The sequence below is a fragment of the Lathamus discolor genome, chromosome 3 (assembly GCF_037157495.1).
Source record: "Lathamus discolor isolate bLatDis1 chromosome 3, bLatDis1.hap1, whole genome shotgun sequence".
Taxonomy (NCBI): domain Eukaryota; kingdom Metazoa; phylum Chordata; class Aves; order Psittaciformes; family Psittacidae; genus Lathamus; species Lathamus discolor.
This window is the reverse complement of record NC_088886.1, coordinates 72,097,456-72,111,736: the sequence shown is the minus strand read 5'-3', so window position 1 is coordinate 72,111,736 and position 14,281 is coordinate 72,097,456. Positions and strand designations below refer to the sequence as shown.

General features: G+C 44.3%; 1 protein-coding gene across 1 annotated transcript in view; it reads right to left on the bottom strand.

Annotated features, from left to right (window-relative positions):
• Window positions 1-14,281, bottom strand: part of ABCA12 (ATP binding cassette subfamily A member 12) — an 87,157-nt gene that overhangs the window by 757 nt on the left and 72,119 nt on the right. The window contains exons 41-53 of the mRNA XM_065672728.1: window positions 12,529-12,583; window positions 11,899-12,076; window positions 9,940-10,055; window positions 9,181-9,340; window positions 7,412-7,680; window positions 6,343-6,553; window positions 4,699-4,808; window positions 3,954-4,098; window positions 3,674-3,808; window positions 2,877-2,980; window positions 2,548-2,640; window positions 1,995-2,100; window positions 1,181-1,318 (exon numbers count right to left, since the gene is read on the bottom strand). Coding sequence (XP_065528800.1) covers window positions 1,181-1,318; window positions 1,995-2,100; window positions 2,548-2,640; window positions 2,877-2,980; window positions 3,674-3,808; window positions 3,954-4,098; window positions 4,699-4,808; window positions 6,343-6,553; window positions 7,412-7,680; window positions 9,181-9,340; window positions 9,940-10,055; window positions 11,899-12,076; window positions 12,529-12,583 — 1,820 coding nt within the window. The remainder of the gene's footprint in view (window positions 1-1,180; window positions 1,319-1,994; window positions 2,101-2,547; window positions 2,641-2,876; window positions 2,981-3,673; window positions 3,809-3,953; window positions 4,099-4,698; window positions 4,809-6,342; window positions 6,554-7,411; window positions 7,681-9,180; window positions 9,341-9,939; window positions 10,056-11,898; window positions 12,077-12,528; window positions 12,584-14,281) is intronic.

Below are 14,281 nucleotides of genomic sequence, written 5' to 3'. Positions count from 1 at the left end.
AAGGAAAACATTCAGTATGCGACAGCACAAAGAACTTATAATAGCGATGAATATAAAAAAAGAAGGGCTGTTCATTGGACTGTGAGCCAATGGAGAGCATGGCCAGGAATGGATTCACACTGTATTTGAGAATTGCAAATGTTAGGCTTTTACGGGCTAATGTAAAGAAATGGCTGCATGCTCCTGTGGTGCCAAACAGACACCTGGGATGCAAAGGGAGACATTCCTGCACAAAACCTCTTTGTCCTGCAGCTCATGTTTCACCAGTACGAGCGAGGTAATACCTGTCAGGTGGCTCCTTTTGATCACAGTGTAATACAGCTACATTATTACTTTATAAACCCATCTGTCTCTATATAATTGACATCCATGCAAGCACAACTGCATATGATATAGAAAGGTATGTATAATCACACCTAGCAGTCTTTGCTTGAACAGTATCTAATGAATACATAAAATACTCTCACTAGAACACTACCTGCTATCACATTTGCATATACCAAACTGTCCTCTCACAGAACATGACTGGGGCTTCCTGTGCTGTGCCTGCCTGTTTCTCATAGCCACTGCCCCTTACTAAAACAATACTGAAGATCTCTGTTTAACCATTTGTAGGATTACAGGGCTGCAGTTTTGCTCCTCTCTCTGGGGCAGACCTAAAATATCAGGTGCTGATACTCAATAGGGTAATTTATTCTGGATAGTCCTTATAGCATCCGTTGTTTCCTACAAGATTTTTATGCTAGTGGGAATGTTTTTTCCAAGAGAAATTGGAAGGAACTTAACCATGAAGCTGTTTGGAGTAATGCTAAATGAATTTACAACCCAAATACAAGAAAGAGTGAAATCAAGCAAATTTCCAGGGCCGGTGGAAAGCCTAGCACTGGACTCAGAAGTGGTCCTTACCCTGCCTTTCATCCACACCCACAAGGCTGTTGAAACCAGCAGTGGCAGAGGGAAGAACAGATCCTGTATGCTACAGGTAGCTTTTTGTGTTTTTGTAGTGCCAGCACAGGTATCTGGAGGCAGTCGTACTGATAAAATATCCTCAGGAGCAATATAGATGGAAATCCCTTTCAAAATACAGTCTATTGTGTGCAGCAGTCCATTATGTGTAACCATCAGTCTGCTCCCCTGTTAACAGTTTTAAATGGATGGCCACACATCTTTAATTCCTTACCTCTTCTAATGTTGTTTGACTCACTGAGAAGTGCCTGATATTGAAGGCCTCTTTGCTGGCTTCCAGGAGATCAAATATATTAGCTACCCCTCCTGCAGAGACCGGAACATGATACTCCACCATGTTGAAATGCCGATCCTGTGGGAACAGGAATGGTGGAGTGAAATTAAGAGGTTGCAGCCAAACAGATCTGCTGGCTGGCTGGCTGATATGAGCAAAGAGGAGCTAACCATGGGAGAATGAAGGGGCAGAGGGTATGTTCTCTCCTTCTGGCTCCCAAAGTTGAGGAATATTGTTGCCCAGTATCGACCAGTGTTTCTTCATTGGGAGTTTTTGTTGTGTTTGTGGCCTGAAGATGATAACTAAGCCCCAGTGCTGGAAGCCTGAGGGTAGCCATAGCATTTTTCAGCTAGAAGTCTGGGTTACAGGCAATGGTTGGGATTTGTGATTTGGTTACTCTGGTTTTACAGGTACCCAGTTACTGGCAGCACTCAACCATCTCATTACCCACTGAATATGAAGTGGGTCTCCATGCAGACCAGGCTTCAGTGAGACCATTCCTGAGGCAGAGCTGCTTTATAGGATCACTGCAGCTGTATGGTTCAAGTTATTTAAGCCACCAAGGAACTTGGGTGCTCCAGCCCTTGGACAATGCTTCTGATAGCACTGGCAAGTGTGTGTGTATGAATGTCTTACTCTCTGAGAGCATGGATCTATGTGCACAATATATTACAAGATTACTATCTTGCAAGGTGGTCTTGGTTAATTTTAAGGGATGGAGATGACCTCTCCTAAGAGCATTTGTCCTGTTTACCTTCAGGTAGGTATTTGGAAAGTGCGACTTCATGAAATCTGTCAACATCTCAGTGCAAACTGTGTTGCTATTTAAGTGCATCTTCACAGTGAATCCTCTTCCAAACCTAGGGGAAAGAGAAAATCACAATTAACACAGTAGAAAAGAGAAACAGGAAATCCTTTGAGAGTGCTGCACAGCCTCCTTAGGGAAATCAAATCCAGGCCGAGTGCAGCCTGAATGGGGCCAGGGTTGTTAACCTGGAGAGAAACTTAGTAAGAAGCCGAGCTATTGTGATAACTAATAAAATTGAAGCTCAACCTTAACATGCATTTCACATTTTCAGGAGTGAACAGATTACTTTGGGGAGCATGTCTCTGGGAAGAAAAGCTGTGAGTTAGTAGAAAGTGCGTTAGTTAACACAGAATTTCTATGGTGTAGTAAGAAACTTTAACCAGAAAATGATGTTATTCTGATGCCCTGTTAACAGAGGGCTCATGTTCTGAGCCCTCAAAGCTGGCACCCAGTAACTGTTTGCTGTTCAGTGCAAGTGAAATAGGTGCATTTTACTGACCTGCTCTTGATATGCTGCAGAGAGCCAATGCACTGAAAACTGCCATTCACCATAATAGCCAGCCTGGTACAGAGGGCTTCACATTCTTCCATGCTGGAAAAACAACCAAGAAATTCTAATCAGTTATTGAGAAGGTATAAAACCCAGTTATTTTAGTAATCAGAGAACATTACCCACTAAAGTGTTGTGGGTCTCTGTGGGCACCCACATTTAGCCACATCAAACCTGTAAGATCTTGATGCCCTGAAATCAGTGGGGAGCATGAAGGAGGGGTCTCTCTATACCTTCTGCAGATACTGAAACTGGAGGCAGAGCCAAACCAGCCCTACCTGTGGGATGTGAGTATTACAGAGCATTTATTCTGCACTTCCTCACTGATGATTTTCCAAAGGTGGCGTTTAGCATTTGGATCCATTCCAGAGCTTGGTTCATCCTATTGGGAAAGACAGTGCTGAATGTAAATTTGCACTCAAAATCTGATCTTCCTAACACTTGTGGTCTTCTGAGGTTCATCATTACTATAATGTTTGCTAGTACACTGGTACAGATCTGGGAGAAGGATTACCTTCAATTGCATTATGTATTTGACTGAGACAGAATCATAGAATGGTTTGGGTTGGAAGGGACCTTAGAGCTTATCCAGTTCCAACCCCCTGCCATGGGCAGGGACACCTTCCACTAGAGCAGGGTGCTCCAAGCCCCTGTGTCCAACCTGGCCTGGAACACTGCCAAGGATGGAGCAGCCACAGCTTCTCTTGGCACCCTGTGCCAGCGCCTCAGCACCCTCACAGGGAAGAGCTTCTGCCTAAGAGCTCATCTCAGTCTCCCCTGTTCTGGCAGGTTAAAGCCATTCCCCTTGGCCTGTCCCTACAGGCCCTTGTCCAAAGCCCCTCTCCAGGTTTCTTGTAGCCCCTTTAGGCACTGGAGCTGCTCTGAGGTCTCCCCTTCAGGAGCCTTCTCATCTGCAGACTGACGCAGCCCAGCTCTGTCAGCCTGGCTCCAGAGCAGAGCTGCTCCAGCCCTCGCAGCATCTGTGCCCATGGAGGTTTTGCTAGACTGTCAAAAGTCTAGCCCTGCCTGCCCAAAGATCTGCTCATCCTTCCTCCAACAAGACCCCATTTCTCACCAGCAGCAAAATTGATGGATTCCCAATGAGAGCCAGAGCAGTTGATAATTTTCTGTTGGTGCCATAACTGCACATAGAGGTGACTCTGTCTTTGTAGGGCATCAGATTCAGCCGGTGGAGAAGCTGGAGTACAACCTATGGGAGCAAGAGTACTGCTTTCACACCAATGTCCAGGCATAAATTACCACATTCGTATCTATTTATTGAAAGACTAATTAAATCAATGTAAAAGCTCTCAATAACTGGAAAATGCTGTAAGTCAATCCCCAGTGTTACTCACTCCTTTGATATCTCTCTCTGGGATGCCATGGAGCCTAGCATAGTAATACATGTGTTCTTCTACAGTCAGCAAGTCATCCAAGGCATCTTCTTGAGGACAGTAGCCAAAGAGTGACCAGTGTGCCTCACTAATGTCATTCAAGGACCTGTGTAAGGAAGTTGGCAAATCATTTTAAACACACTGAATTGCCAATGCACTCTAGAATCAGACAGGAGAGAGAAAAACCCTTTATTCTGCTTCCTACTCCCTTCTCCAGCCCTTGAGGGAAAATGCTATGAATTTGCAGACCTTCAACTTTTAGGCCCTCAGTTCCACAAAGGAAGAATTAGACTTGTGATGTCTGTTAGACATGATGTCTAATACACTGCTCTCCACTACCAGCACTTCAGATGGCACAGCTACCACCAATTCTACACCTGTTGAAGAGCATTTTGAGATGAAGTCCTGAGCTAGTATCTGGAGACCAGTAGAAGTGGGATCACACTCAGCTGAGGATCTGAGTCTGATCCCATTTGCAATGGAATGAAGTGGAAGAAACACCACTGAGAACAGCAGAGGTGTAACACAGCCAAATGCAGACCCCAAGGGAAGCAACCACACCATCTTCAAAGGATGAAATTCCCTGCATTATTTATTTGTGCTCTGTTTTGAATGCTCTGTTTCAGACTTTTACATTTCTTTTCTTTTGCCATCCAGCCTTAAAAATTGGATCACACGCCTTCCCCAGGAACCACATCCTCCATACCCAGAATGATCCTGGACCCGCAACCTTCCGCTGGATGCTCCAATATCACCTGTCAGCATCTTAAAGATGGTTGTCTTGCCAGCTCCATTCACACCAAGCAAGCCAAAGCACTGGGATGAGGGAGAGAAAAGTAGAAATGAAACCACACTGTATTTATAATGCAGATATACTGCTCCGAGATGAGTGCTCAGTGCATCTTCTCTCTTTACCCGGACCCTTGAGCAAGATGAACTGTAGGAAAGGTAGAGGTACCCAGAGCGCATGAACGTTATAATTGAGGTTGGTTGTGGTGCAATATACTGCAGCTTACATTAGGACCAATTGTTTAATATGGTGAAGAATCACAGATGTATCTCTAAGAGAGTCATTCCTTTCACTGCAAGGTACATTTCTGCAGCAAGCTCATCCGACAGGCCAAATCCTCATCATCTCACTTGCGCAAAGCCTCCCATTGACAGGAACAGAGCTATTCATAGGAATGAGGTAAGTGAGGTTTGTCCTGTCATTCATAAAACCTTAATGCAACACAAGATTTTTGTCAAATAATCTCCCTAATGCACTACATTAATAAGATTAAGAACTGGCTTACTGTAGTGCAGTTCAGTTTCTCATGTGAAAATCTACGTTTTATTGCTAAGGTTGGAGATATACAGTTGTGTGTTGGTCCTTTCCAACCCTAAATATTCTATGATTCTATAAGCAATCACCATTGTGCTGATAATTACTGTTATTTTCATGTCATTAGTACAGACAAGATGATACGAAGACCCTCATGTGCTGGGCTCACTGCAGATGTACAGCATCAATCCGAGGCTCTTCCCCACCTTGGGGTCCATGCAGGGACAGTATCTGTGCACAGTCTGCAGTGCAGGGCCACAGCCTCTGATTGACACATGGGGATTGGCACCCTAAACCCCACCAGCATCAGGGTGACTTTTGCAAGAAGGAAAAAATCCTCTGCCAGAAAGATGAGCACCAAGGTCTCCACAGCTGTCCTCCTGCCCAGCATCCTGTGTCCTTCCATCTCAGTGGGATCCAGGTAATTAAAAGAAATCAGGTACCAAGGATTAATTCCAAGCTTCCCAACAACAGCCTGAGGTAGAACCTGGTCTCCACTTTCCTCTGGATCTCAGAAGTGCTCTGTGTGCTTCCTTCTTTTCTCATGAGTCAGAACTGCACTGACATGGCCAAAGAATGTTTTTTCCTTAGAGTTAGTTTTAAGTCCTGATTCATGGAAATGGGTGTTCAGATGAAGTGATTTGTCTTTCCCTGATGGGAAAATACAAGCAGCTAACCCTGACTCACTGTCTCACATGCAGTTTAGATGAATAATTGCACCTGGACAAATTCTGCTGCCCTCATTTACCATATGCTAATCCCCAGTGATGCCCCAGGCTGTGTTAGGTGCTGTACAAACAGCAAGCAGACGCTTTGATCTGAATGCAGCTCTATCACTGTCCCACCCACTTTTTGTCTTTCTAGGGCATTCATACTGTTACTCGTGTCCCAAATCCACCAGAAGCCTTTCAGCACTACCGTAACCCCAAGAATACATGAAGAAGGAAGAGGTCAGAGCAGAACAAACCGTGTTCCAGTTTCCCTCCCCAGGGTGGAAGATGCCAGCAGCCTTTTCCCCTTGCTTACCTCCCCAGCAGGAATGCCAAGGCTGATGTTTTTCACAGCCGTGATGCGCTTGTGAGGAAGGTGGTAGATCTTTGTGAGGTTCTGGAGCTGCACCACATCAAAGTCAGCTTTGCCAGACTCCACCCGGTTCCTCTCTGCCTGGACATCCCCGTCCTCTTCGGCTGCAGGTGACAGAAGCGATGCTTTGCCATGTACTCTGTCAAACAGCAACCTATGGCAAGGGAAGAGAGGCAACCTTACCCTCTGCAAGCAGACAGCAGTGGGCCTATGTGATTGGGATAGATACTAAGGTCCTGTGAGATCCTAGAGCATGTAAAATAATACTCAGACATGCAGACAGTTTCTGTTCTCTCTTGGTATTTGCTCCACTGAGGGAATTAAAACCACTAGAATTCATTTTCATCGCACTTTTTTTCTCTTTCTCAGCAAATACTCTGGATGGAGCAGGCCCTAGCTTGTGGACACACTCAATGCAGGTGACACTCCTGCCTGTGTGCACCCAAGCCAGAGGGGACAGGGAGGTTCTAAGAGAGCTGGTTGTCAATGGACTGACTGTTCCTACACAACTCCAGGTCTGAATCTGCTCCCACAAGTGCAGCTTGGCTTTCCTAAGGGAAACCAAATGCAGGAGGTGGTCTCAGTCCTCTTGAGGCTTTTGGAAATCTTGCAAAGAAATTCCCACAAAGCCACTTAGAACAGGCTAAGCCTCAACATTCAGGACTGTGGGTAGAAAGTGCCTAATGTTGAGTCAAGCCAGGGATGTACCAAATGTTTGCCTCTCTTCCCCATCAGAACATCTGCCCACCAAACCCAGAGCCCTGAAGCAAGGGCCGTAGTCTAAGACAGGAAGGACTACCAAGAGACTCCAGTAACCTACACTTCTATTAGTTAATACACTAATTACTGGTAGGTGCTGGGACTGCTGCCAGAGAAAACTTGCTCCATGTTTGCAAAGTGTCTTGGAAATTTATGGGCTTTGTAATTGACAATGATGGTGTGAGAGCCCAGAATTAAACCACTGAGTGCCGGCTTGGTCTGTTTTCATTTCAAGACTCCAGATGTTACTTACTCTAGTATGTTGTTCCAGAGCCTCTGAATCATCCTGTCATGGACTGTAAGACGAATGGCAAAAAACAGAGTGCCCTGGATAAACATGGCAAACAGCTTGGATGTGGTCTTGTCCAGCTCAAAGGTTTTGTCAGGGTAGTCTACTCCATAGGCTTTTAAGAAGCCCAGCAGTGCCTGATCCTGCGACAGTTCAATCAAGCCATAGCCGAAGCAAAATTGTGGGAACAGCAGGAACACATGCCTCAAGTTTTCAGCAAGATCATGCAAGCCCTGAAAACAACAACAAAAAGCAGCACAGTCAGTCACTGCTTTTATTCTTGGAATAAACTCATAGGTTTTACCGTGGGATTGAAGTGTAACAATTACATTGGGATTTGCTTGTGTCTCAGAGCTGAGATAAATTGAGAGCAAAGAGCTCTGGAGACAGCTCATTTCACAGGCACAAGGTCAGAAAAGTCAACAGGAAGCTCTGAGGTTGTGATCACCCATAGTAAACAACAGCCAGTTCCCTGCAGACTCCCTCACTGCTGCTCCAGCTGCTCACCCATTACCAGCAGCCCCATATCCACCCATTAACCGGAGATGAATCCTGCCACTGAGCTGCATTGTGCCTCCTTAAACTACACAGCTGCCGTAGCAGCCTGCTCCCCTGGAGCACTGTCCTAGCTGCTTCCCTTGGACAAGCATCTCCATAAAACACAAGATTTGTCTTTCATAGACATAGAAGGGCTTTTCTAGCTGATTAATGGCAAAACAGCCCAGTGCACAGCCTCACACTTATGAACCCTTGCACATACAGATTTGGTGCATTTCTAGCAGAAGAAAGCATTAGCTCACACAGCAAAGAGGAGAGGCAGTGAATTAGCACGGAAAGAAACTGACTCCCTGCCACTGAGGCACAGAGGGCTAAAAGAAGATCAAATTGCACATCCCTGAAACCCAGAAGGTTGCTAAAGAAGCACTGTCCAGCTAGAGAGGAAAATCAACCCAGTTACTGTTTTAAGAAGTGAAGGCCCTTCATAAAAGAACTCTAAATGTAAGGTGTACATTGTATCACAGTGATTCCCATGGATATCTCAGTTTAAAAGAAGGCTTTACTTAAGGGAATCATCACTGCCTCCGAGTCATTTGTCATCCTTGCAGGGAGAAGATGATTGCATTACAGATCTAGATGACAGACAGCTAGTGGTAGGCTTAATGCAGCACTTCAAACTCAGGGCCATGACATCTGGTCACTCTCCACAGTTCGTGCTGCAAGAAGTTCTTCCCTGTGAGGGTGCTGAGGCGCTGGCACAGGGTGCCCAGAGAAGCTGTGGCTGCCCCATCCCTGGCAGTGTTCAAGGCCAGGTTGGACACCGGGGCTTGGAGCACCCTGCTCTAGTGGAAGGTGTCCCTGCCTGTGGCAGGGGGTTGGAACTGGATGAGCTTTAAGGTCACTTCCAACCCAAGTTATTCTCTGGTTATCAAACATTTACATGCACCTCCTGCTCTTCTCTGCACAGGCAGTTTTCTACCTCTCTTTCTGTATTCTTCCCTCTGCCACCATCATCTCCTTTGCAAGGAGTGCAGATTTACAAACAAGCAAGATTCATATTTGAGACATGTCCTGTCTTTAGGGAGCACCATTAAGTCCTGCAACTAGTATCCTCTCTTTGGTCTACCTCAGATACCTGGAAACCAACTAGATACTACGGACGTGATCAAAGCCACCAAACTCAACAAGAGCCTCCTCTTGCTTTACCAAGGGTTGAGTATTAGTATGGCTCCTACCTGGTCCATGGCCTTTTCCTGGGAGATCAGAAATACAACTGAGTGAGTAATAATGGTGTTGATGCCAAAGAACAAGTTGACGCAGACATAAACGATAAAGGCCATGCCTGTTTCTTTGAAAAACCCAGCCAGCAGGTACATCCATGAGAACGTTGAGTATCTATAAATTGCGAACAGTGCAGAGAATACTACAGTAATTGAAAGCAAATAACTAAAGACATCAGACAGTGTAATAGTTCTGTTCTAGCACATGACTAACCTACATAACTTACATAAGGAACTTAAAGAAGGACAAATGGCTTTGTATCTGTTAGAATATGGAGAAGTTTATGATAGATACTTGAACATGGAGCTCTGACTGAAAGCAGACTGTGCCTGGAGGACTCAAAGCCAGGGAGACAGCTTTGTCAGGTTTCCCCGAATTGTGGTGTTGATTTGATTTCCTCTCTCTGATTTTGAAATGCTTCTATTATTTTGAACTTTGCAAGAGTTCAGTAAGCATCTGCTTACAGCTTGGCCTGTCACTGTGACCCTGTATATTTACATACCTTCCCCTAGAGTTTGCTTTGAATAAAGCAGGCATGACAACAGTAGTTTAGCTCACTGCTCCTGAAAGGAGCAACTAGTCACCATGTGTGAAGTGCACACTGAAGAAAAAAGCCCATATATTCCTCCATTGGATCTCAAATTGCAGCAGCCTGCAACATTCAGTTCCTCACTCTGTGCAATGGTATCAAAGTAACTATGCTCCACACTCACCCAAACAGTAAGAGCAGCAGAAATACTGCCAGTAAGTTACTGTTGTTGCAGAAAGCTGGTATCTGGAAGGATGAAATAACTCCTATTGACAGTCCAATAGGGATCATAAAAAGTACCTGCAAAATGATATTAAAAGGATGTTATCAGGATGACAGTTCTTAAACATTTTCTTAGAACTATGCAGAAGCAACAATGCCAGGTCTGAACCTGCTCCTACAAGTGTGGCTTGTCTTTTCTTAGGGGGAAACCAAATGCAGGTGGGGTCTCAGTCCTCCTGAAGCTTTTGGGAGTCTTGCAAATGAATTCCCACAAAACCAGTTTGCACAGGCTGAGATTTAACAGTCAGGGCTGTCGGCAGAAAGTGCCTAAACAAAGGTTGTGAATGAAGAATACCCCTTTGGGGTTTCTGTTAGCCTTGAAGTCAGACCACTTCACTGTGCCCTGTAAATCTAGTCTTTCTAATGTCGAGTCAAGCCAGGGACCCACCAAACGCCTGACTTGAGAGATTCCTCTGTTCCCCAGCCTTGGGACTTAACAAAATTTACTGGCAGGGATTCACTGGAAAATATCAGGTTGCCGAGAGCACTGGATTAGTTTCAGCCCACTGAATACTGATTGTGGCTGGGGCTCTGGGGATTCTTCCACAGGCTGATTTACAAATATGCAGAGCTGAGCACACACAGGCCTGCCTCATCCTCATCCTTGCTCTGCAAAGCCAGGCTGCAGCCACACTGCCTTCAGACCCCTTTCAAGCCCTTTGTGCAAGGCAGGAGATATTTGTGCTGTTGCCTTATCAAAGCAGCTCCTATAAGCAGGCAGTTTAGGCTACTTAGTGGTGAGCACTGTATCTGCCTGCTTTGTTAGTGTGCATCAGTGTTACCATACACCTAGAAGCTTAAGCTGTGCTCTGCAGGAAGATTCAAGGGATTTCAGCCCTTAGGCCTCACTGCATCAAAGGGGGCTGGTCACCCAAATGCCCTTGAAGATCTTGTATTTTTAGGAACTGATGATATCACCAGGATTTTAGGCACTAGCAGAACTGCATCAATAGAAATGTGTCAGATATGTAGAGCTGATCACTATTACAGCATACCTGGCAATGCCAAAGCTCATGAGCAGAGATAGTCTGCACTTGCAGATCCCCATGTGAGGCTTTAATATCGTGCACCAAAGGTAATTCATAAGACACAAAGCACTATAGTCTACAGACTGTGCATATTTACCCTCTTAGCCCAGTGATGCTTTCCAGCAGTGCTATTAATGCTCTTTACCATAAAGAAACTTAACTTCAGGGAGAACAACGGCATGCCTATGGTTGTGTTGCAGCACAGTGCTGGAAAGCTCAACTATCTATGGAAACAAGGTGGTAAATCTATGCAGCACAGTGCAGCACCATAGAAAGGAATTTGCTCAGGTCTTCAAAAGCATACAGCTGTATTGGTAGCTTTCCTTGACTTTAAACCCTTTAAATACATAATCTTAAAGAGAGCATTCAACCCAGCAGTGGATTTTTGCCCAACAGGAGAGTGTCAGCTATGAAATGTCACACCCTGTACTCCCAGGGTTTCCAGAATGGCTGTAGCCTCAAGCCCCAAAGCCTTACCGAGATGTGTAAAGCCTGCATGACAACTAATCCAGTCCCACAAGCTAACTGAAACGCAGATCACTGCTTGCATGTTAAAATTGAAATCAAGCTCTGGCCTGTGGTGTGTTGCTCTCATATAAATGTGCTGAATGTTTTGCCTACACTCCAGAGAGAAGGAATGCCTTCACTTAACAAAATCCAGTGTTGCAGTTCACATTTAATAGTCTTCAGTGCCTTGGAGAGCAATTACTACATAACACTCTCGGTAGTAATAATATTAAGAAGTCTAGGCAACTAACTTTAAATAAAGCACTTTCCCCCCCCCCCGCTGAGTAATGCTACTCTTGGTGCATTTAGGAGTGTGAATTATTTACCAGATCATAAACGAAGTTAGTCACCCAATAGCTTGTCATCCCAATGCCTGAAATATGCTGCAGTTGTTTGGCTTTGGTTTGATGTTCTTTTACCATGTAGAGCACAAAGCTTGCCGTTGTGATAGAGTAACCAACCAAAACAGACATTGAAACTATGATGTCAAGTAAGCTGTTGAGCCTGGGGAGAAAGAGGAGAAAGATATGAGTCCAAGTGGCAGATTTCTGTCATTGCAGAGGCATTGTTTAAAGCTCAGAAGCAAAGATGATGTTAATTATGCCCAGCAAAAAGGACTGACAGCACTGAGTCATAACACTGTGCCAGAGCCTTGAGTGGAAAGGCCAAAAGGAAAATTATGTAATTATTAATATTGTGCCAAAGCATAGAAATGTGAGATGCCATAACGGTGACCTCCACATCTACGTGGGATCCTGCAAAGAAACCCTAGCAGGAATCAGCAGCTCTGATGGCAAACAGGACGATATTCATGCATAGAGGGAATGAAGACAAGGAGGAGAGCAGTTTCACCATTTAGAAAAAGATATTCAGTAATTTAGGCTGGGTTTTAGTTTCAAAGAAGCTGGTTTTCTCCTTTAGAAGCTAAACAATTCAGGCCACATGAACCTTCTTACATTACTTGCTCTTGACTCTGTCCTCCAGGATATGGGTGAGCTGATAAGAAAATACCTACAAAACCAAAAAGAAACAAAATCGAAGATGTGGGTACTTAAAACTTCCTTCACCAGTTCCTGATATTATGGTAACACCTAAAACTGCGTAGAGAAGAAAAGCAGATCAAAAGTTGGGTTTTGCTCTGTCATCTTGGTGTGATCTTGGGCAAAATTTTGAGCATATTTTTTTTTTCCTATGACTTCACTGCAGATCTAAAATTCAAGCCCTAGGTCCTGTTTCTGCATCTGTCTGGCTGATGGCAGCTTCAATGAGAGCACTCCCACACCTGAAACCAGCACTTGCTTGTAGGTCTGTGTATTTTAGGTTAGATTCTTCAGCACCGGCACATCCAAAACTGAGGAATATGTTTCATTTTAAAGTTGCTGTTTGGTGATCTCACTTCATTTGTTTTTTTTATCATCAGAAAGAAATCATTCCTATTGCCTTCCTCCACATCTATTACCTTCCTGTGACATACGTCTTTCTCAATAGAGGCATCTGTTGAGATGTCCAAAGGAACTAGCAAAAATCTAGTTACTACATTTGGAAGCCCCATGTGATGTTTTCCAAAAGGATCTCTTAAAAATGGGTTTGTGCTTATAGAAACAAAACATGGAACGTGGTGGGCTCTGAAGGGCCAGTTCCATCCTCCAGTGAAGATTTCTGCATTGGTCTCTAGCACCTGAGAAAGGGTTTAGGCTAAGATGTTTATGTGGCTAAACACAAGGTTCTCTATCCATATTTAGGCACCTAAGGAGACACCACAATTCTCAGGGAGCATGGGATGACCTCTAGCTGCTGTTAAATCCAGACAGATGTGTTTGAACATGCCACCTCTAAAATTTAAGATCCTACGGTCATATGCCTGACTTCCCACAGTTATATAGGGAAGAACTCCTCTGGGATATTTTCCCTAAGGATGAGTACTCTGACATGGGGACCAGAAAGGAGGAGACTGAGGGTTTAGCTGCCCAAATGGCATATTGAGCAAATGAATTTGAAGTGGAAGGTTTCACAGGAAATACACCTTGAAGGGGAAAAAAACCCCAAACCTCAGTCTTGTCATCAGTGAGAGAAATGGAATTAAAATCTTGGGCTGCTGATAAAGCCACTCAAACAGCCAGGAAATGTTTTCCTTCTCTAAAAGAGAGAGAGAAAGACAAATACCATCTGTCTAATCTGTTAATACTTCACTATAAAGCCATTTTCCTTTACTGAAGCTTAGGCCAGAAGTCAAAATTTCCATTTCAATGGTTTCTCTTCTTTGTTGGTTGGGATTGAGAGAAGAGAAAGCACGATATACAGAAGTCAAAAGCTATTGTGACTTGCTTAGTGACACAGTAAAAAGCTTTTTCTATTTTATTTTTTTAAATCTACGCAGTCTAAGTCAAACCTCTAAAGTGGGACTGGCACCTCTTACAAACTGCTGAAATGACAACGTACTTTTATCTGGCCATTTCAGTGGTTCTTAAACCATCATTTATTTGTCACAACAACAAATAGATTTAGCTATCAGGAACACGCCGTGCAGAACGTCTGTTCAATTGTATCTCAAACTGGATTTACTCTACCCCAGGGGAGCTATCCTCATCTATTCATTTTATTTTCCCCATTCAATGGCTTGAATCATTAGTGAGAAGTGGGGAATTATCTGTCTGGTCATTTACTACTAAGAATTTCTTTCCAACAGCACATAAGCAGTAGGACAGATGG